The 21,897-nt window shown below is 46.0% G+C and overlaps 3 protein-coding genes across 3 annotated transcripts; 1 reads left to right on the forward strand and 2 right to left on the reverse strand.

Moving 5' to 3' along the window:
- LOC110433084 lies at positions 1,855-2,899 on the reverse strand. Its single transcript, XM_021454707.1, has 3 exons — positions 2,722-2,899; positions 2,414-2,635; positions 1,855-2,133 (listed from the first exon to the last, which is right to left on the reverse strand). Exons 1-3 carry the CDS (start codon positions 2,887-2,889, stop codon positions 1,963-1,965), a joined length of 561 nt encoding a protein of 186 aa, XP_021310382.1. The 5' UTR covers positions 2,890-2,899; the 3' UTR covers positions 1,855-1,962.
- LOC8080705 (LRR receptor-like serine/threonine-protein kinase GSO1) lies at positions 13,047-17,685 on the forward strand. Its single transcript, XM_002460677.2, has 2 exons — positions 13,047-17,050; positions 17,133-17,685. The coding sequence occupies exons 1-2, from the start codon at positions 13,630-13,632 to the stop codon at positions 17,483-17,485; spliced, it is 3,774 nt and encodes a 1,257-aa protein (XP_002460722.2). The 5' UTR covers positions 13,047-13,629; the 3' UTR covers positions 17,486-17,685.
- On the reverse strand, positions 17,937-20,942 carry LOC8077461. Its single transcript, XM_002462842.2, has 3 exons — positions 20,707-20,942; positions 20,113-20,250; positions 17,937-18,226 (listed from the first exon to the last, which is right to left on the reverse strand). The coding sequence occupies exons 1-3, from the start codon at positions 20,795-20,797 to the stop codon at positions 18,213-18,215; spliced, it is 243 nt and encodes an 80-aa protein (XP_002462887.1). The 5' UTR covers positions 20,798-20,942; the 3' UTR covers positions 17,937-18,212.

The raw sequence follows: 21,897 nt of genomic DNA on the forward strand, positions 1-21,897 counted from the left end.
ACTGTGCAGTGCTGTCAGTGTTCCGTGCATCACCAAAGCGTGGACAACACCTACCCATGCCGCCACTGCTCCTGCTTCTAAATCTCATACGCAACGCCTTATAACGCCTAACAGTAACCATACGAAAAGGACAGCACGAGGGCTCTGCCTATTCTTGCTTCTCATGTCAGGAATTATTTAAATAAATATTTATTTTTCCTTTTCCTAGAATGACATTTACTCTCCTACATATTATCGAGAGAAAAAAACAAGCATATACTACTTAAAAAATGTTAAAAGATATTGAAACTATTTCTATCGAATGCAATTCTCTGAATGTCTGTTCGTTTAAACTTATCATTCATGAAACAGTATTTAGTGTTTTTTTTATCAGAATAAATTAGCATCAGCTGCAGAAACGATCGACCGAACAGGCGGCTCCGACTTTGCAGGATCTAGTGACCACAAGGCAATTATCCGAACAGACCAAATTTCCAATAATATAACAGGCAATCCAATCCAATACGTCGACACATCGAGCTGCATGCATACGCAAGCACCAAACGTACAAGCAAAATGATTTTCAAAGAAAGGAAATGGTAATGGTAGTGGTAATGAAAAACCATATAGTTAAGCTAGTAAGCTACCCCAGCCAGCCAGCGAGAAGAGAAAGGTGATCCTGCCTGCCGCGGACTGCGGTTAAGCCATCGCTGTCAGGCCGCTGTTGAATCCATGCAACAACACCCGGATAATCCAAGCTAGCCGAAGCAGGAGTATGTGGCTGGACCAGAACCAGAACCACGGCAGAAGCAGAACCACGGCGAGATTGCGTGATCCGCGGGTGATCGACGATGGAATTTGCTGTTCACGCATCTGTATGCGATCTGTGGTCGTCTGCTCATCGATCTGATTCCGAACCAACAGTGAGCTAGAAAAGTTAGAACCACCTGATGAGCTGGACTTTTGCCATGCATATGCTTGGGGATCGAATCGTCGATTATTAGCTGCTGCAGCTTTCCTGTGGTGTGGCTGATGGATGTGATGCAGTAGTAGAGGTAGTTAGGATCAATTAGCCAGTCGCCGGTTGGTGCCTGGTCATTGCCCCAGCAGAGCAGCGCCGTACGTGCATGCACATGCATATCCATCTGGGCCTGATTCGGGCCTTGTTTAGTTTCCAAAAATTTTTAAGATTTCCGTCACATCGAATCTTGCGGCACATGCATGAAACATTAAATATAGACGAAAACAAAAACTAATTACACAGTTTACCTGTAAATCGCGAGACGAATCTTTTGATCCTAGTTAGTCTCACTACGGAAGGGAGTGGCTTCCCCTAGTGCCAAATGCACTCGGGGAAGGCCTAATAGCACTCGGGGAAGCCTTCTCCGAGTGCAACACTCGGGGAAGAGTGCCCGGGGTATCTCTTCACGGTAAAGACGTCTTCCCCGAGAGCCAAAACTCGTGCACTCGGGGAAGTCTTTTCCGAGAGCCATCCTAGCACTAGGGGAAGAGTTGACGCCGTTGGTGGCCTCCGGCGCCGTTTACTTGTTAAAAAAAAATCTTTCCCGAGTGCAACACTCGGGGAAGGCACTATCTTTCCCGAGAGCCGAAGTCCAGACACTAGGGAAGACTCCTTCTTCCCCGAGAGCCGCTGCCAAAGCACTAGGGGAAGACTTCCTCTTCCCCGAGAGCCGCTGCCAAAGCACTAGGGGAAGACTTCCTCTTCCCCGAGAGCCAAACTCTGTGCACTCGGGGAAGCCATTTCGAAAATTCTTTTTTTTTGCTTTTCAATTTAATCAACAGAGCATACATATATATATATATATATATATATATATATATATATATATCACAGTCCAAAAATCAACAGCAATATATCACAAACCACATTTATATATATCACAAATGACCAAATTTATACGAAATTCAGAATATATTACAAACCACACGTTCAAGAGTACATATTATTCCAAGTTCACAAGTTTAATACATAAAAACAACTCCCAAGGCAGCACACGGCGACTGTCCAGTGTGCGATGCCGGCGAGGGTTGGGACGCCCCAGCTTGCGATCCCGGCGACGGTCTAGGTGTGCATAGCACGCCGTGCGATCCTGGCGACCCTCCGACATGGTTGGACGCCGCCCCCGATGCATGCTACAAAAGAGAGGGCATTAGATGTGAGTGACAAATAAAAATGTAGAGAGTGTAAAGAAAAATTGAAAATTTCGGCAGCACCTCCCCTGCACGGGGAGGTTTCCAAAACCTGCAAGAGAAACGTCGACACGAAGGCCGACAACCACATGTCTGGCACGATGGCCGTCACATCAACAAATCCAGCACGAAGGCCGACACATTAACAAATCCGGAGAAGGCCATCACTAGGTTTTATGCTAAGTGTGAGCAAAGAAAGTAAAACATCCATACTAATACTCACCGGAGTAGACTCTCGACGATATGGTGGTGGTGGTGGTGCAAGCAGCTGTGCTGGGATCTCCCAACCTTGTTGTTGCCCAAGTTGTTGCACGAACTTGAGCAAACCCTCTTGCTGGGCCTCCAAAGCTTGTATCCTCTGACGCTCGGCCTCCCGCTCGGCTCGCTCAGCCTCTCGCTCAGCCAACTGGGCCTCCTGCTGGGCCCGAAGTGCTAGCAGCTCGGCCTACAACATTTGAACCCAATGTTTCAATAATGCAAAGGTAAGGAACGTAAAATTGAAAGAACGATGAATGAAACTGGAATACTTACCTGTAGTGCCTCCACCGCTGTTGGCCGTTGGCTACAGTAGCAAAATCCAAAATTTTTCTCAACTAAACAAGGCCTCATGTGCATAGATCGTGTTGTGTGCCTCAACGGCTCAGCTCTGTCGTCGTTGCACAAGATACGGACCACTGTTTTGTTGCATTGGCATTCCATTTCTTTTCTGGTTGTGTCTACAGTCTACAGTGTGTTATATCTAGTAGCAGTTCCGTCCGGTTATGGTTCTTGTGTGTGTGTTGCGCCGGGGGGGGGGGGGGGGGGGGTGGTGGTCAGGGTCCCTCCAATAATTAATCCTCATGGATGTGAATGCAGGTTATATTCGCTATAAACAGTCCAATAGCTAGTTTAGCTACAACCACAGGCAGCATCTTTCTTGCACGCCATGCATTTTGCCTCCAGAAAGTAATGCTAAATAAACTACATCCAGAAAGCAGCTATAGTGCACTTGTATTGGTTCCCTTTTATTTATTTTTAGTTGACCCATGTCTCAAAACTGTCTCAAGACTTGTTGAGGTGTCATCCGTGGTTGATCTTGTTTGTGATGTGCTATTTATTGATTATTAGGTCAGTCTAAGTGGGGATTTCATCAGGATGTCATGCACATTTATTAGAGCGCCATATCAGCAAAATTGCACTTTTTGTATGAAACGAAAGGAGAGAGAGAAGGAAATAGTTTCACCATGGTGAAACTCCATGGGCGTTGTTTCCCACGCAGTGAAATGGGATGAAATCCCTACTGAGGGCTAAATCGTTTCACCATCTTGCATGTGATCCAATCATTTTGCAGTAATTAAATGCTTTACCCAGCTTAGGAAACGTCAAGATGAAACTCATGCTTTGTGGATGTTGTTTCATTATTCGTTTCATTGATGCCTTGTCAGCGGATTTGTTTTGAAAACAGTGCATTGAAACGAGCCACTGAGACTGGCCTTAGTATGATGACGTTAGGTTTGACTAAAAGTGTCAAACACTAGCATTTTAATCAAACACTATAGCATACTGTATCTTCACGAAGGAAACACCCTAGTACCTGCACTTTGGAATGACCTAGGCGTTGTCACCCTGAAAACCAAAAAGTTTTCAAGATTCCCCGTCACATCGAATCTTGTGGCACATGTATGAAACATTAAATATAGATGAAAAACAAAAACTAATTACACAGTTTAACTGTAAATCACGAGACGAATCTTTTGATCCTAGTTAGTCCATAATTGAATAATATTTGTCACAAACAAACGAAAGTGCTACAGTACCGAAAACTTTTCACTTTTCGGAACTAAACAAGGCCCTAGCTAAGCTAGGCACAAAAAAGCACAAAATATGCTACCAGCTCAATTTTTTATAGCAAGTACATGCAGAATGGTCTAGATAGATCATTATTATAGTAAGGAAGCTAGGGAGGAGGATTAGCTCACCAAACTAGTAGAAGGCTCAGGCTCCATTTCTTCATGTAACCCCAACAAAAGAAAGTATAAATATTATTGGGGATTGAAATGTTTAGTGCCAACCAATCTCCTATCTCCATCTCCAAATCCTCTCCATGGCGTAAAGAAATGCAAGCAAATTCTGATAAGTTTGGGCAGGTACACAGGCAGTATAAATAATTAGCCCGAAATCTTCACTAGAGTGGACTCTGTACCTGATGCTTACGAACTGTGCCGCGTTGGTCAAATGGCCAATTCAATCCCCCTTTTTTAAAAACGAATAAAATCCCCTTAAATAGGTAGCATGGAAATTTAAGATCCCTTTTAAATGCATTATGCATATGAACTTTTCGAGATTTATCCTCCTAGTGGCTAGTGAAATTTGATGAGCTATTATAATTTGATCCGTGAGGCACTAGAAATATACTATACAAGTATACTACATGAACACTGATTGCAATGGAACTATGGAACTCCAAAAGGACAGTTAAGATATCATGCACAGGTATGACTTTGAGGTAGTTAACAACAAGAGTCACAAGAGCACTACCCATGCACCTTGGTAATAATTATTCTGCGAGTAGGGATCAGATCAGAGAAGACAAAAACTGAAGAGGACTTTGGCTGACATGCTTCCATGATAGACTTGGCGTCGCAAAACAATACAGTAAGCACCATTGGCGCTAGCTACTATACTCCTACAGTGGTATAAACGACAGAGGCCTAGTCGCCTAGATAGCTAGTTGAGTTGTTAGCATTAGCGCCCCATAATTCTCATCCGATTTTTCAATGGTTGAGTTGTTACCATTAGCGCCCGCCCCATAATTTCCCATCCGAATTTTCAATTTGGTGAGAGAGATCGTAGCAGCTGATACTGTCCGAAAGGTTGGACGCCTCTCTGTGTTCGGTAGCCCAACTCCAATGACCTTCCAGTGTCCACATTATTATTATCACTCTAGCTCATATGTCTAATCTAATCTAATCACGCATTGACACGCCCAAAAGAAAAGAAACTTCAGCTGACGTGTCAGCCAAGCTCTAGGTCAATTTGGCATGAGCAAAGAGCTAGGGACGAATGGACGCTTGTATTGTACTCCATCCACTCAGTTTGCAGCGTAATTTGATCAATGATCAGGGACTACACTGGAGGATTAAGAAGCACATAAATAATTGTTGTTCCAACGTCCATTGTCTGATCCAAGGGGCCACCTGTTCAGAGTTCCAGACACGACCACCCGTTCCGTGACAAGATCGAGTCAACAAGCTGCGAGCGCGCGAGGTCCTGGTGTGATTGTCATTGCCTCACCAAGCAAGCAGCAGGGACAAAAAAGTGTCAACGCTTTTGGAGCAGAAAGGAACCGCGACGCCTTGTGTTCCGTTCCGTTGCAAACGAGCCAAAAACCCATGGCGGTGTCTTTGTGATTCTCTCATTCTCTGCTCCTTTTCCCTTTTTTCCTCTGCTTTTGCCCCCCTCCGTCTTTAATCATGCCGTCATGATGATATTGTTAGCTGGGTATCGTGGTTTTCATGTTGTGTTGGAATAGTGGCATAGTGCGTACGATGCGTGTCATTGTTTTTCTGGCAAATCTTTAGAAACTCCATAAAAACACATAAAAGGCCTGTACTTAGAAGTTTTAAGAAAATAAACCGAGTTTATCCATAGATGTACTTTTTGCAAAAGTTGAGACGTGCAAAAGTTGAGACTGACTAGCCTCAAGCGTTATGTAGTTCATCATTTTTTGATCTATTTTGTGATGACATACATAGTGGACTAGACTAGAGTGTGGTGAGAATGGCCTATTTGGTAGAGCTCCTCCTATTCCATATAACAATGTCGACTCTCTTAGTATCACTACACTACAGCACACATATATAACCATGGTCATGTCAACTCCATCTTTCGTTAGTCTTACTAGTATCCTCAAACCAGGTGGAAAAAATAGAGAGGCGGTGGCTTGCATTAAGAATAGTCTGCAGAACAAGTCGGCGCCGCACCTGACAAATCGCAGAAGCACCCATGAAGCTACTCGATGTGGCTCAGCATACGTTTTCTTGAGAGCACATGATGGGTAAAGTGATAGAGTCATGGGAAGACAGAGCATGAAGTGGTAGGGGGCAAGAAGAAAATGGCATATGTACCCTGTGTTGGGAAGATATTAGTTCTAATACATCCACTCCTACGTGTATCATAGTTCTTCTAAGATGGTTGATAGTGTATGACACATTGATGATGCTCTTAGGATATTTTTGGTTTTGGAACATAGGGATGCATCTATCTCCAAGAGGGAATATACTCTTAAAATGTTGTCACATCATCCCCTTCAGTCGTTGTTTCTTCTTAGTCTTTCCAAACTCGAGGCTTCACTCTAAACGCCAAGCTTCCCCACACACCCCCACATGCGTCAGTTGGTTGTGTCATAGGCCACCCACTCGCTCCCTCGCTCGGACGCCGCCGGTTGGTATGGATGTCGGGGACTGCCCCCTCCTTTTGCATGCCACTAGGATCGTGTTGTTGTCTATCGGACACCTTCTCACTCCCCTAAAAACACGTCGCTAGCTGGTCATGTCGTGTGCTCCTAGATTGGTTGTGCTGCCAAGGAGGCCACCGAGTTCACACTCCTTGCAAAACGGTTATAGTCCCATCCCACAATCCAAACACCAGGCCGCCCGCGTCCCTCCAACCCTCTATCCGAAAACTGAACATAATATTATTTATTAATTGGTTTCCTTTATTAAAATTTAGCTACTAAAACTATTTTAGGTAGTCTTAGATAATTAGTAGAACTAAACTATTTTAGCTTTTTTTAATCAATGTGTTTGAAAGTTTAGTTAGTAAAGTAATTAAAATTTAGAAATTTAGTAAAGGGAATCCAACAGCCTCTTAGCCACGACTGCCCTGACTCGATACACTCTACACTCTTCAAAGGCCATAATCCATGCGACCAACGACCATGCTCAATATTGCTGCCAATCGTCGAACACACAATGTCTGGAAAGTAAGAGACTCGTCCATCGCTCAAAAAATCGAACGCAACGCAGCGCACGGATGGGAGGAGGGACGGCACACGCCAGCCAGGTGGCCGGGACGGAAAGGATGACGGGACGGGGCCCACGAGGTCAGCGACGGGACGGCGGTCTGCGAAGTTGGTTGCCGGTGCACGCCGCCTTGACCGGCCGGGCGACCCCACGCACGCTCGCGAGTCGAACCCGTCGCGTCACCTTTCGCACCCGCTGTCGGCCGAGAGACCCCACGCGTCCGACGTTGCATCCGGGATCGCGACGACGGGGCCGCCGCGCCGGGACGAGAGACCCACCGCCGAACCTGCTGCGCCGGGGCCCGAGGCCGGCGTGCATGTACTACGTGAACCCGGCCGAGGTCGACGCGCAGCCGCGCAGCTACGCCTGTCGATCGCCTCGCCTCCCACCCTGCAGCCCTCGCCGGCGGCGAACACCACGGTCTGGTAAGAGGCGCCGAGGATCGTCGTCGTCGATGCAGCCTGCCTCGGTTATCGTCGGCGGTTCCAGCTGGGTGTGTGCCGTGCCCCTGACGGACGATGGCCCAGCCAGGTGAATGGACGACGGCAGGCAGCGGCAGGGTTGCTGTTGTGCATGCGGCCCCCCTGTTGTGGCGTGGCACGGGGAGGGGGAAACCAGGCGTGGTGGCTGCCGCTGTGCTTGCAGATGCGAGAGATGCCAGTTGCTTGCTCACACGTCAGTTGGTCCCGTCGTCGTCGCGGCCGCGCCAAAAGCCAGCCACACCGGCCTTTTTCTTTTTCAATCTTCCGGCGAGCCACACCGGCCTTTTTTTTTTTTCCAATCTTCCGGCGAGCCCTGCCCAACAGAAAATCTCGCCTCGTCTTGGGTCGGGACGTCGTGTCGTGTCGCGTGTGCTCTGATCCCACCACCAAAAAGGCCACCAGCCTATAGTAGGAGTACGTGCTGCTGCTCTCTGGCCGTGCTGAATTGCAGTTTTTCACCGGCAGCGGTGGGCGCACATCCAGCCAAAGCCTCAGTCCCACGCCCAAAAGTACGCTAGGGCTCCACGGCTCGTCGTAGCTCGTTAGAACGAGCTGGTTTGATTCGGCTCGTTAACTAATAAACGAGCTAAAAACTCAACTCGACTTGTTTAGCTCGTAAGCCAGCTCATTTGGCTTGTGAGCTGGTTTATTAACTATTGCAACCAATGTATAGATTATAGTTAACAAGCTAGCTCACAAGTAATTTATTCTATGCATACGCCACCGCAAGTAAATAAATAAGTGTAAAACGTAGCAATACATCAATTTTAGACTTTAATCTCGTACATATAACACAAAATTTAGCTTAACTATGGCCTTGTTTAGTTTCCACCGAAATTCAAAAAGTTTTCAAGATTCTCCGTCACATCGAATCTTGTGGCACATGCATAAAGCACTAAATATAGACGAAAATAAAAACTAATTACACAGTTTGTCTGTAAATCGTGAGACGAATCTTTTGACCCTAGTTAATCTATAATTGGACAATATTTGCCATAAACAAACGAAAGTGCTACAATAGTGAAATCCAAAAAGATTTCGCATCTAAACAAGCCCTATATATTGCTAGTTTAGGTTGTCAAAAAAAACTATAAAGTATTTGGCTTGTTTAGCTCATAAGCATCTAGCCAAACAAGCTAACAAGGCACAAGTTTTTTTTTGTCAGAGCGTACGTGTGGCTACATTTTCAAGCGAGGGCCTTGTTTAGTTGCCGAAATGGAAAAAATTTGGTTACTGTAGCACTTTCGTTTGTTTGTGACAAATATTATCTAATTATAGACTAATTAGGTTTAAAAGATTCATCTCGTGATTTATAGACAAACTGTATAATTAGTTTTTATTTTTAACTATATTTAATGCTTCATGCATGTAACACAAGATTCGATGTGACGTGAATCTTGAAAAGATTTTGAATTTTGGGGTGAACTAAATAAGGCCTTAGGTCACTCACAATGCAGACTCTATCATGGAGTCTAAAGTTATTTATTACCTCGAACAATGTGGACTTAGAGTCTAAATAAGACTTGGAGTCTTATTTTTTTTACTTCTTTCTTCAATAAATATGATGCCACATCAGCAAAATACCATAAATAATGTAATTAATTATCTTGAACTTTATAATAGAGTCTTGCATTGGGAGTGCCGTTAGGACGCCATTTGGTGGAACGAGAAACATGAGATATTTTTTTCCTCGTGATTTTTACTAGAGGACTTTCAGCCCCTCGTGGCATTGCAACTTGCCATGTCGCTACATAGAGTAGTAGAGTACTCTTTGAGGGTAACAGGCTACTGCGGCCTACACGGGGTTAGCACGGTCCCAGTAGTATCCTACATCCTACTGCAAGTCTGCAACGTTGACGTACTAGGCCCTAGCTGTAGCTACTGATGATCAATGTGAGATCAAGGATTCTGCTACAGGCTACAGCAACAAAATCGTCGACATTCGTCGAGTAGTACTGTTTGGCACCGTTTGCTTTTAGGCCTTTATTGTCTATTATGGACTAACTAAATTTAAAAAATTTATTTCATAAATATGTAATTAATTATTTTTTATTTATATTTAATGTTTCATGTAAATATGTCACAAAATTTAATGTGACGAAAAATTTTAAATTTCTGGTGTAACTAAACAAGGCCTTAGAGCTCCCAACGGCTTCGGCTCTACTCTTCTGTGTATTACATTATTGCAGTAAAAAGTTAATTTTCCTTTTTTGCTCTTCACTAGAAAAAGGATTATTTTTGATTTAGGAACCAGGAACTATTATTTTTTACTTCACTAACTTCAACTCCGCATCCTGTAACAGAAGAGTCGTCGTTTTTCAAATCCTAGAACATGAAGTTTTTTTTTTGTAATGGAGGGAGTAGTGTTTAAGCTTAATAATCATTGTTCACTTTAAATAACCTCAAAAAACTCGAAGCTCATTGACACTTTTTCTCTAACCCTTGTAACAATGTTTTTTTTAATAAAAATGTGTCTACAATTATAATGTTAATACTTGCATACATTATTCATGATATAATTTTTTTAAAAAAGATTATACATTTTACCCACATTCTTGTTATAATTTTAGATAAAAGTATATAGGTATGACATTCCTGTTATAAAATGTCTACTACCTTTATCTAAAATAACTACTTATATAGATTATTCATGATATTAATACAATTTACAATAATTTGTTATTGTAATTGTTGGAGAGATATTTTTATGAGTACTAGAACATAAAATATATATTTATCTCTTGTGTATACATGTGTACTTGATCTAAGTGATAGCAGAACATTTATGTCTAGTTTAAGTTATTTTTTAAAATCAATAACAATATAATTCAAAAGTTTCATAAAGAAATAGGTGCAATTTATTATCATTTGGACATTCATTCCTAATATAGATGTGGATTTAAAGGGCATTTTATTTTTAAATAGCAATAAAAGTGGTAATTTAGATGCAAATTTAATAGTTTTATTTATATTATCTATCATAGTGCCATGTGGGTAATTTACATGCAAATTTACGTCTACTTTAGATTATGTTTCATAACATATAGGTGGGTAATCTATATAAAATTTATTGGTTATTGTTTACATAATATTAGACTATTAGAGGTGGGTCTTTTTTTTAGAAAACAGAATATTACTAGATCCAATGACTAGTCAATGATGATTATAGTCACTTAAGTGGTGACTAGACCTTTTTTTGCTTTCATGAAAAGTTTTATTTAGGGTCTACTTTTTCTAGCACATATTGTGAAGAATAACATGGAGCTCCGTTAGGAGACCACCAATTGGTAATAGTAAGATAGTTAGCCTTTAAAACAACACAATGACACTATGTAATAATGAAAATACTACTGCTCTTGTTCCATCAATAAAAAACAGAAAAATGAAATTGTTATTTTGGGATTAGCCTAATGGTTTTATTTTCTAATATATCACTCCTAAAATAGGCGAATTGTCAAATACCTCGATTATACTAGCAATCGATTTGCTCGCATGCTTGCGCATGCATTAATTCTGAAGCCCAACATCCGTTTGCATGCGTATGCCTAGTTGCCTACCTCCTCTTTGTGTTCCGTAGATATGTGGGCAATCAGACACGCACGCCCCTCAATCACCCTCGAAGAGCTGCTCTTGCTTATCCATGCGTCCACCAACTTGTCTTTCTCTATTCTTTTAGCCATTCAATTGGATAGGGTACTCACACCTAAACTGCATGATTTCTATGTTAATCAATTAAGGAGTTAACTAAACAAAATGATACTAGCTACAATTAAGGAAAAAAAGATAAAAGACAAGAAAATAGAGATAAGAAACCATGTATACACGAGAACCAATATATGAAGAAATATACTAAAGGTATCCCAATGGTACTAGCTACGTAGTCAGCTGACGTGGAGGTGAGAGACATAAGCAAAGACTATTTTAAACATGCTCCTCTCACATATTCTTGGGCTACGTGAAATAGATTAGCTATTTATTTGTCGCTATTGACTATTCTCTCTCCTATTTTTTTCTTGCCACGTTAGATCTAGCTAGTCAAATAGTTAACCATTGGGGACGCCCTAATAGAAAGGTAATACTCCCTCTATACCTATAAATAAATCATTTAGGATTGCGACACGATCTCAAAAGCCTAACTTTGACTCCTTGTTTTTATAAAAAAGATTCATCAAGAAGTGGTATATGTATATTTTTATGAAAGTATTTTTCAAGACAAATCCAGTCATATGGTTTTCACATTTTCAAATTAAACAACTGAAAAACACATTTTCAAATTAAACAACTGAAAAAGTTATTTATGATTTTATTTTCCCAATGTTTGACTAAGTTCCAAACCTCAGGGGCAATCCCAATTATATGACTATAATAATTTCCATACTATATAATATAGTGCCACATAAAACATTTCTTGATACAGAAATAATATTAAATAAGAGAGATGAAAGCTAAAAGATTTTATATTAAATTTGTAAAGTAATTAGAAGAAGCTATTTTTTTTTCAATTCTAATTGCTCTATAAAAAACAACTCTAGCTCCGTCTCCTTTCAAAAAGCCTTTTTATATCCTTTTTGACAGGGCTTCTTGCAATGCTTGGTAAGAAGACGGGGTTAGAGCCTTGCCAAAGGAAGTCTTCGAGCATGTTTGGATCCACCAAGTAAACTTTAGTTGGCTAAATTTAACTGCTAAGGATCAAAATAGTTAAGCTAAAAGACCCATCAGTTAAAGTTTAGCTAGGAAAACTTTTAGCTGCTAAAGTCTAGTCTTAAAATTTTAGCTAGCTAAACTTTAGTTGGGTGGATCCAAATAGAGCCTTAATCTCTTCCAATTTAACATCCCATCTTAATATACTCTGGAGAAGCCCCTTCCCAAAACTCTAATCTTTAAACCTAACCATTCCTAAGTGCTCTTTTGCAGGGTTTAAAGCAACTTCAATTTCACCTGCAAAACACTACTCATATCAGGGTCCACATGAACTCCTTTTATTTTCTCCTTCAAATAACCTAGGAGCCAATAAAGTTAGATTTGTTTTAGTTTGTCAGCTTCAAGTCGTGGAAAACCCATCTCATCAACGAAAAATGCAGCAAAAGGTCAGCAAGGTTTTCGTTTCCCCCCTTTTCTTCAGAGAAAAAAAAAATACTTGGCGTATAATCTATGCGTAGAGTTCTCGAAATTCCTATGCGTATAATTTCCGATAAAACCTCAATAATACATGAGGTCTGGCGTGTGGCCCCATGCTGCAGGTCAAATCATTCCAGCCACTTCATTCGTTTTCGTTCCCACAGGTCACAGCCATGGAGGGCCGAGGACGAAGGCAGGAAGGATTCTGAATCCACCATCCATAAAAGGGACGCCAACCACTCTCTTTCTACGAACTCCATCTCTCTCCTCGGCCTTGCTCTGCTCTACTCACTCCCCCAACTGCCAGCCGAATCCTCCCTCCCTCTCTCTCTCTCTCTCTCTCTCTCTCTCTCTCTCTCTCTCTCTCTCTCTCTCTCTCTCTCTCTCTCTCTCTCTCTCTCTCTCTCTCCTCCTCCTCCTCCTCCTCCTCTGTTTAGCGAGCTCAGCCGAGCAGCTCCGCCATTCCCCAAGCACAACAACTCCTTCCAGAGGCGGACGCAGTCGGTGCCATTCAATGCCCCGACTGCCGGCTGCCCGGCCCATGCACTGAGACACAGGGCGCCTCTGCTGTCTGCTCTCTCTCTCTTTCTCTCTGAGACACGACGCAGTCACCGCCACCTCCTTTAACTCCCCTGCCTCGTCGCTTCCCGACGCTGACTCGCTCGGGAACCCGTGCGCCCATGCACGCACCCGCCGCATACGTGCGCTTCCCTACTTGCCCCCTGCCCTCCTGCTCATGTACCCACCACAATCTTGCACCTAGGAGGAGGCTACGAGCTCAAGCTCTGGGCTAGCTGTGGCGAGCGGCGAGCATTGAGTTGAGGGGCACCGAGAAGATGGCAATGGCGCGGCCGTTCTTGGCGCCGCTGATGATAGTGGCGCTGGTTCTTCTTTCACGCATGGCGGCGTCGGCGGCGGCGGACGACGGCGACGTGCTGCTGCAGGTGAAGAGCGCGTTCGTCGACGATCCTCAGGGGGTCTTGGCGGGCTGGAACGCCAGCGCCGACGCGTCGGGGTTCTGCTCCTGGGCCGGCGTGGTGTGCGACGAGGCGGGGCTGAGGGTGGTGGGCCTCAACCTGTCCGGCGCCGGGCTCGCCGGGACGGTGCCCCGCGCGCTGGCGCGGCTCGACGCGCTGGAGGCGATCGACCTGTCGTCGAACGCGCTCACGGGCCCCGTCCCGGCGGCGCTCGGCGGGCTGGCCAACCTCCAGGTGCTGCTGCTCTACTCCAACCATCTCACGGGCGAGATACCGGCGTTGCTGGGGGCGCTCTCGGCGCTCCAGGTGCTCCGCTTGGGCGACAACCCGGGCCTGTCGGGCGCCATCCCGGACGCGCTAGGCAAGCTCGGCAACCTCACCGTGCTCGGCCTCGCCTCCTGCAACCTCACGGGCCCGATCCCAGCGAGCCTCGGCCGGCTCGACGCGCTCACGGCGCTGAACCTGCAGCAGAACGCGCTGTCCGGGCCAATACCTCGTGGCCTCGCCGGCTTGGCGAGCCTCCAGGTGCTCTCGCTCGCCGGCAACCAGCTCACGGGCGCGATACCGCCGGAGCTCGGGAGGCTCACGGGGCTCCAGAAGCTCAACCTTGGGAATAACTCTTTGGTGGGCACCATACCGCCGGAGCTCGGTGCGCTCGGCGAGCTCCAGTACCTCAACCTCATGAACAATCGCCTCTCCGGCCGCGTCCCGCGCACGCTCGCCGCGCTCTCGCGCGTGCGCACGATCGACCTGTCCGGCAACATGCTCTCCGGCGCGCTGCCCGCCAAGCTCGGCCGCCTGCCGGAGCTTACTTTCTTGGTGCTATCCGACAACCAACTCACCGGCAGCGTCCCCGGCGACCTGTGCGGCGGCGATGAAGCAGAGTCCAGTAGCATCGAGCACCTTATGCTCTCGACGAACAACTTCACCGGGGAGATACCGGAGGGGCTCTCGCGGTGCCGGGCGCTGACGCAGCTCGACCTGGCAAACAACAGCCTCTCCGGCGGTATCCCTGCCGCTCTCGGCGAGCTCGGCAACCTGACGGACCTGCTGCTCAACAACAACAGCCTCTCTGGCGAGCTGCCGCCAGAGCTCTTCAACCTCACCGAGCTCCAGACACTGGCATTGTATCACAACGAGCTCAGCGGTCGGCTGCCGGACGCCATCGGCCGCCTCGTGAACCTGGAGGTGCTGTACCTGTACGAGAACCAGTTCGTCGGCGAGATACCGGAATCCATCGGGGACTGCGCGAGCTTGCAGCTGATCGATTTCTTCGGGAACCGGTTCAACGGGAGCATACCGGCGTCCATGGGGAACCTGTCGCAGCTGACCTTCCTCGACTTCAGACAGAACGAGCTGTCCGGCGTGATCCCGCCGGAGCTCGGTGAGTGCCAGCAACTTGAAATCCTTGATTTGGCCGACAATGCTCTGTCCGGGTCGATTCCCAAGACGTTCGGGAAGCTCCGTTCGCTGGAGCAATTCATGCTGTACAACAACTCCCTCTCCGGCGTCATCCCGGACGGCATGTTCGAGTGCCGGAACATCACGAGGGTCAACATCGCGCACAACCGGCTCAGCGGCAGCCTTCTGCCGCTCTGCGGCACTGCGAGGCTGCTGTCGTTCGACGCCACCAACAACTCCTTCGACGGCGGGATCCCCGCGCAGCTCGGCCGGTCGTCGTCGCTCCAGCGCGTGCGCCTGGGTTTCAATATGCTCTCCGGCCCTATCCCGCCGTCGCTCGGCGGCATCGCCGCGCTGACGCTGCTGGACGTGTCAAGCAACGCGCTCACCGGCGGTATCCCGGCGACGCTCGCGCAGTGCAAGCAGCTCAGCCTCATCGTCCTCAGCCACAACCGCCTGTCAGGGGCGGTTCCGGACTGGCTGGGCTCGCTGCCGCAGCTCGGCGAGCTGACACTCTCCAACAACGAGTTCGCCGGAGCAATCCCGGTGCAGCTCAGCAAGTGCTCCAAGCTCCTGAAGCTGTCGCTTGACAACAACCAGATCAATGGAACAGTGCCGCCTGAGCTCGGCAGGCTGGTGTCCCTCAACGTGCTGAATCTCGCACACAACCAGCTCTCAGGTCTGATTCCGACGGCGGTCGCGAAATTGAGCAGTCTCTATGAGCTGAATCTGTCACAGAATTACCTGTCCGGCCCGATCCCTCTGGACATCGGCAAGCTGCAAGAGCTGCAGAGCCTGCTGGACCTGAGCAGCAACAACCTCAGTGGCCACATCCCTGCATCACTGGGTTCACTCTCCAAGCTGGAAGACCTGAACCTCTCCCACAATGCTCTGGTCGGCGCGGTGCCGTCGCAGCTCGCTGGAATGAGTAGCTTGGTGCAGCTGGACCTTTCCAGCAACCAGCTGGAAGGGAAGCTGGGCACTGAGTTCGGCCGGTGGCCGCAGGCCGCGTTCGCCGACAATGCAGGGCTCTGCGGTAGCCCCTTGAGAGATTGCGGCAGCAGAAACAGCCATTCGGCGCTGCACGCGGCGACCATCGCGTTGGTGTCTGCGGCGGTCACGCTGTTGATTGTGCTCCTGATCATCATGCTTGCGCTGATGGCAGTGCGTCGCCGGGCCCGGGGGTCACGGGAGGTGAACTGCACGGCTTTTTCGTCGTCGAGCTCGGGCAGCGCAAACCGGCATCTCGTCTTCAAGGGCTCGGCGCGGCGGGAGTTCCGGTGGGAGGCGATCATGGAGGCCACCGCGAACCTGAGCGACCAGTTCGCCATCGGGTCCGGCGGGTCGGGCACGGTGTACAGGGCGGAGCTGTCCACTGGCGAGACGGTGGCCGTGAAGAGGATCGCGCACATGGACAGCGACATGCTGCTGCACGACAAGAGCTTCGCGCGGGAGGTCAAAATCCTGGGCCGCGTCCGTCACCGGCACCTGGTCAAGCTGCTCGGCTTCGTCACGTCCCGCGAGTGCGGCGGCGGCGGCGGCATGCTCGTGTACGAGTACATGGAGAACGGCAGCCTCTACGACTGGCTGCACGGCGGCAGCGACGGCCGGAAGAAGCAGACGCTCAGCTGGGACGCGCGGCTCAAGGTCGCCGCCGGGCTGGCGCAGGGCGTGGAGTACCTCCACCACGACTGTGTGCCCCGGATCGTGCACCGGGACATCAAGTCCAGCAATGTGCTCCTCGACGGCGACATGGAGGCGCACCTCGGCGACTTCGGCCTCGCCAAGGCCGTCGCCGAGAACCGGCAGGCCGCCTTCGGCAAAGACTGCACCGAGTCAGCTTCATGCTTCGCCGGATCATACGGGTACATCGCTCCAGGTAATTTCAACGGCAATCTGAAATGCTACAGAAACGCAAGAGTTCAGTTACTGACAGTGGACGTGCCACATTATCTCTGCAGAGTGTGCTTACTCCCTGAAGGCGACGGAGAGGAGCGACGTCTACAGCATGGGCATCGTGCTGATGGAGCTCGTCACCGGGCTCTTGCCGACCGACAAGACCTTCGGCGGCGACATGGACATGGTGAGGTGGGTGCAGTCGAGAATGGACGCGCCGTTGCCGGCCCGGGAGCAGGTGTTCGATCCTGCTCTGAAGCCGCTGGCGCCGCGTGAGGAGTCGTCAATGGCGGAGGTGCTGGAGGTGGCGCTCCGGTGCACGAGGGCGGCGCCGGGGGAGAGGCCGACTGCGCGGCAGGTCTCCGATCTGCTGCTCCACGTTTCACTCGATTACTATCGCGCCTGCGAGAAGCGTTAGGATTTCGAAACTGGGATGATCTTGTCCTAGCAGCTGCTTTCTCTGAATCGTGCTTCAGCTAGCCTATCTTTTTTCATTCATGAAACTAGAGGGAAAAAAAAGAAGCTTGTGGTTTTTAGGGTTTGCAATTGAATCAAGTCAAAGATTGCCCTTCAAAGTTGGATTTCAAATTTTGAAATGCTTGTACAAGCATTTGGAAATGTTCGGTAACGAGGCACACCAAAGCAGTATGGCTGAGATCTTTTCCTACTCATTCTGCAAATAGCTGAAACAGACGTGTAACAGTATTGCGATTGCGAAATGAGAGAGGCAGTACTAAAGTGCTCATAGGACGACATGATTGTAGTATCACTTTAAAATAGGAAAACCTTGGCAAATACAGGTCTTGCGAATCATTATGTCCAATGAAAAAAAGTGCAATGAAAGAAATGTCACCAGACAGGAAGAGAAATGGAAGAAAAAAAATTGACATTGAAAAAACACAATCATTATAATTGAGTAATTTTGCATCAGAGGAAGTAAGCCATCAGATTCAGAGCCCATAATTGGTGTCTTACATTGGTAATAATCCATCAGATCCATTGTGAACCCACATTTTATTACAAAACCACAGTTGAAATGTGGAGCTGAGACAACAACTAAGACGATGGGGGATCCTCAGTCCTCACCATGTGTACTGACAACATGTTGCAAAAAATACAGGTCGCTGGCAAACAAATCTGGACATCTATTCATCATCATCTGCATAAAAAAATGGAATGGAAAAGTTGTTAGGCCCCATGACTAACAAACAGAATGGTTAAGACAGGCACCAGCTGTTCCCAGGACCTCTTATGTTTTTATGTTTGTAAATGCTAGTCCAATTGCCAACTGTTTCCAGTCACTTCATAGATTCACAACTATAAATAGCATCATCCAGGATGCATCCACATTTTTGCAGCTCTTCTCTTTCATCACCTTCTAACTGTAAAATGGTAGTAAAACCTTCTCATTTGCAGCCATAACAAATTCCTACTTGGAAAATTTGTTCTGGTTTAACCTTCAATCTACAACCATACTTTGTTCCATAGCCCAATATCAATTAGAGATATTAACTATTTGTTAAGTACTACAACTATCTAATATGGTAATGTTAGATCATGTAGGCCAACAGCTTACAGATATTAAGCAACATTACAACAAAATGAGACAAGCATTTAGTTTCACAATCTTTTCAGGATTATTAAGGACTTCCCTTCAATAAAGTGAGAATGAAAAAGAGTTTGCTCTTTCGTCATAATTAATGGTTAACAAAGAGGATGCAACCATTTTTGGGGTTTACATGGAAGAATGTAAAAAAAGAAGCTAAAGTCAACAAAATACTAATGAGGCACTGCAAAATGTGTGCAGATTCAAACAAGAATATGGTATTAGGTTCAAACTTTGACCAATATAAGGCCTTTGAAAGGGACTGAAGTAATGTTGCCTAATCCAAGTACTCTATTATAATAGAGATAGGACCAAAGATTGGAACTAAAACCACCTCTTGCAAGGTGCCAATATGGCAGGACTAAAGATTAACTGTCCTTAGAAGAAAGTTTCTACATCCCCATAGCGAATATGAATGACCAGGTCTCCTGATGGTGTAGCCACTAGCCACTCAGCATGCCATTCGAGAACATTCACAGTAATCGTATTCGAAACAATCTTCAAAATGTAGAATTTTGGAAACCAACTAAGATAACAGTTAACTCTATTAGTTTGAAAGACACCTTATTCAAATCGGATACTGTGAAAAATACAGTAAACAAATCTAAATTGTGATGCGCCGATGCTAGCCCTTTTGTATTACATTAGCAAGGATGGCTGTGGATATTCACATAATCACATCACAAAAAAAAAGGAATTCAGGAAGAAAATTCAATCATGTTCACATTTCATAGATGCCACCAGGAAAATTCTTCAGCCATCCAATTTCAGACACAACAGTCAGCAGGGTAGCAGTTTGGGTCAAATGAACTCAGCATAGCTTCAAGTTTTCTATGGAAGTAAGGAATCTAGTTTTTTTTTTTTGGAATGTCTTAAGTTCACCATTTACCCCTGATATCATAAATGAAAGTTTTTCAAACGATTCGAAATTTATATATTTCTCCACAGTTACAAACAAAGCTGAAAGGGGATTTGCCAATGTAGCTCGTGGTAGACGTGTTCCATTTCCATTTTATGCAAGATCCTGAATTCATGATACAGAAACTTAAAGATTTCCATGTCTGAGCAAATTGTGATACGGCAGCTTTGTTTCACACTTGGACAGTCAAATTATAGACTTTGTAGATCTCTATATCTTTGCTGTCAGCAAGGCAGATTGAAACATAAAATTGCAGATCAAATTAGTGTACTCGAAGGTGTTCAAAAAATCAAATGCGTGATTTTTTTCCTCGAATATTGCATAAGGATAAAAGGCTGGCGGTATGACAACTTATATGTTAAAACTGGAACAAAATGATAAAACATCTGCTAACTCTTCTAGTAGCATTGCTGATGGCTGAGGCAATACGGCAGATTATAACTTTATAAGCGAGACCTACCGGCAACAATAGCAACATGAATTTGCAAACATAACATGCCAGAGCAAGTTAGCACTGTACCAATGTAGCGTTGCTCGTTGGCTAGCCTGGCACGCTCAAGCATCTTGTCGAGGTCCTCCTTAAGCTTCTCGTCAAACTTTACCAGCTGGTTCACAAACACTGCACCGAGACCCATTCCCAACACATGCTCCCATGGATCTATAACAATTTAGACATAAGAAGCACAAGAGAATGAATCATCGCATCTAAAAAGAGACTGGTACAAAGCACATACTGAAATCATGAATAGTAAGGGGGAACGGGGAACAGAGGGGGAATTCTCTTCGACAGTACGGCCTCCTAAAATCAAGGTGAGATGGTAAATTCGTAAAAAAGGCTGAACTTAAATCCCAAATTGCGTACTTTCTAAATCACATCCTAACAACACAACCGAGTCTGAATCTAGAGCCCGCCACCTCAAAATCAAGAACCATATCGCATCTAGGACTCCAAAGACGGAAGGCGCCCAGACCAACCGAAACACCACGGGGGCAGGTGGAAATACCGCAGATCAGATGGAATCGGGCGCCAGGACGACTCATGGGGCGCGGGACGCAATGCGGAGACAGATCAAGAAACGGGGAAATGAACAGGGGATAGGAGACAGGGGCTCACGGCGCATGTAGGGGAGCTTGCGGAGGGCGTTGGAGTACATCTGGGTGCCTAACCCCAGGAGGGCACCGATGATCGTCGGGGTCGCCGGCATCCTGCTGCTCTCCGGTCCTGTCGGGGCGAACGGCGCGGCTGCGGCGGGGGCCGGGGGACTGGACGGCAAGGTCGGGGAGAGTGCTGTGGGAACTTGTGGTGGTGAGTTGTGACCGGAGAGGGCCTTTCCTACTACCTGTTGGACTTTGTTTGCGTGGGCCGCCAGTTTGTGGGTCTAATGAGAGAGTGGCGGAGGCTGGAGAGCAATAAGCCCATGGGCCTAAATACATTTTTTTGAAGAAAATGGGCCTAAATACATGTTGCCCAAATTTTTGGCATTTACAGCTTTCATTTGGTATGCAATTTCCTCGCCATTGTTTTTTAGTTCTTTTCCCATGAATAAACAGGAGTGTTGAGTTGTACTCCCTTAATAAAATAATGCAATTATGAGGTTTGAGCTAATCAAACTAGCTGAATTTTAATCAAAATTATAGTGATTACATTAACATTTATGTCTCTAGCTAAATTTATTATAAAAATATATTCTATACTTAATTTAATAAAATTTAGTCAAACTTCAAATCATTAATTTTACAATTTCAACCGTAGAAGGAGCGGTTGCTTTTTATTAATTATCATGGACTTGGATTAGGCGGAGCTTACCAAGTGTAAACACAAATTAAAATGTACATGTGGTCTACAAACTTGTCCCGGCATGTCAATTAAGCTCTCAAAATGTCATTTCTAGGTCCCCAAACTTATCATGCAGTGTCTATGAACTCATCTTATTACAATGTCACCTAGATCCAAATTTATCCTCACTCCATGTGCTGATGTGGTATGTTATGGTGGATCTCCTATAGCTCAGTGGGTTCCATGTGAGAGTTACAGGCTCATATATATGTTAGCCTTTGACGCTCTATAAAGATATCACTGAGACCAACAAACCGATACATTATGCGTACCAAGTAGCGTGTATATATGGCTTAGGTTGGGACATTCGATGAACTTTCCATTTTAGTGCCGGTAAAATGGAATAAAGAAATTGTGATAGCTAGTGGCTTTATGGTATTTACACATTTTGATAGAGTCAAATAGTCAGCCACTCAGTCATGAATCTTTTTTACATACCTTGTGAGATTGATGGTGACATTATTGCCT

This window comes from Sorghum bicolor, chromosome 2, assembly GCF_000003195.3.
Source record: "Sorghum bicolor cultivar BTx623 chromosome 2, Sorghum_bicolor_NCBIv3, whole genome shotgun sequence".
Taxonomy (NCBI): domain Eukaryota; kingdom Viridiplantae; phylum Streptophyta; class Magnoliopsida; order Poales; family Poaceae; genus Sorghum; species Sorghum bicolor.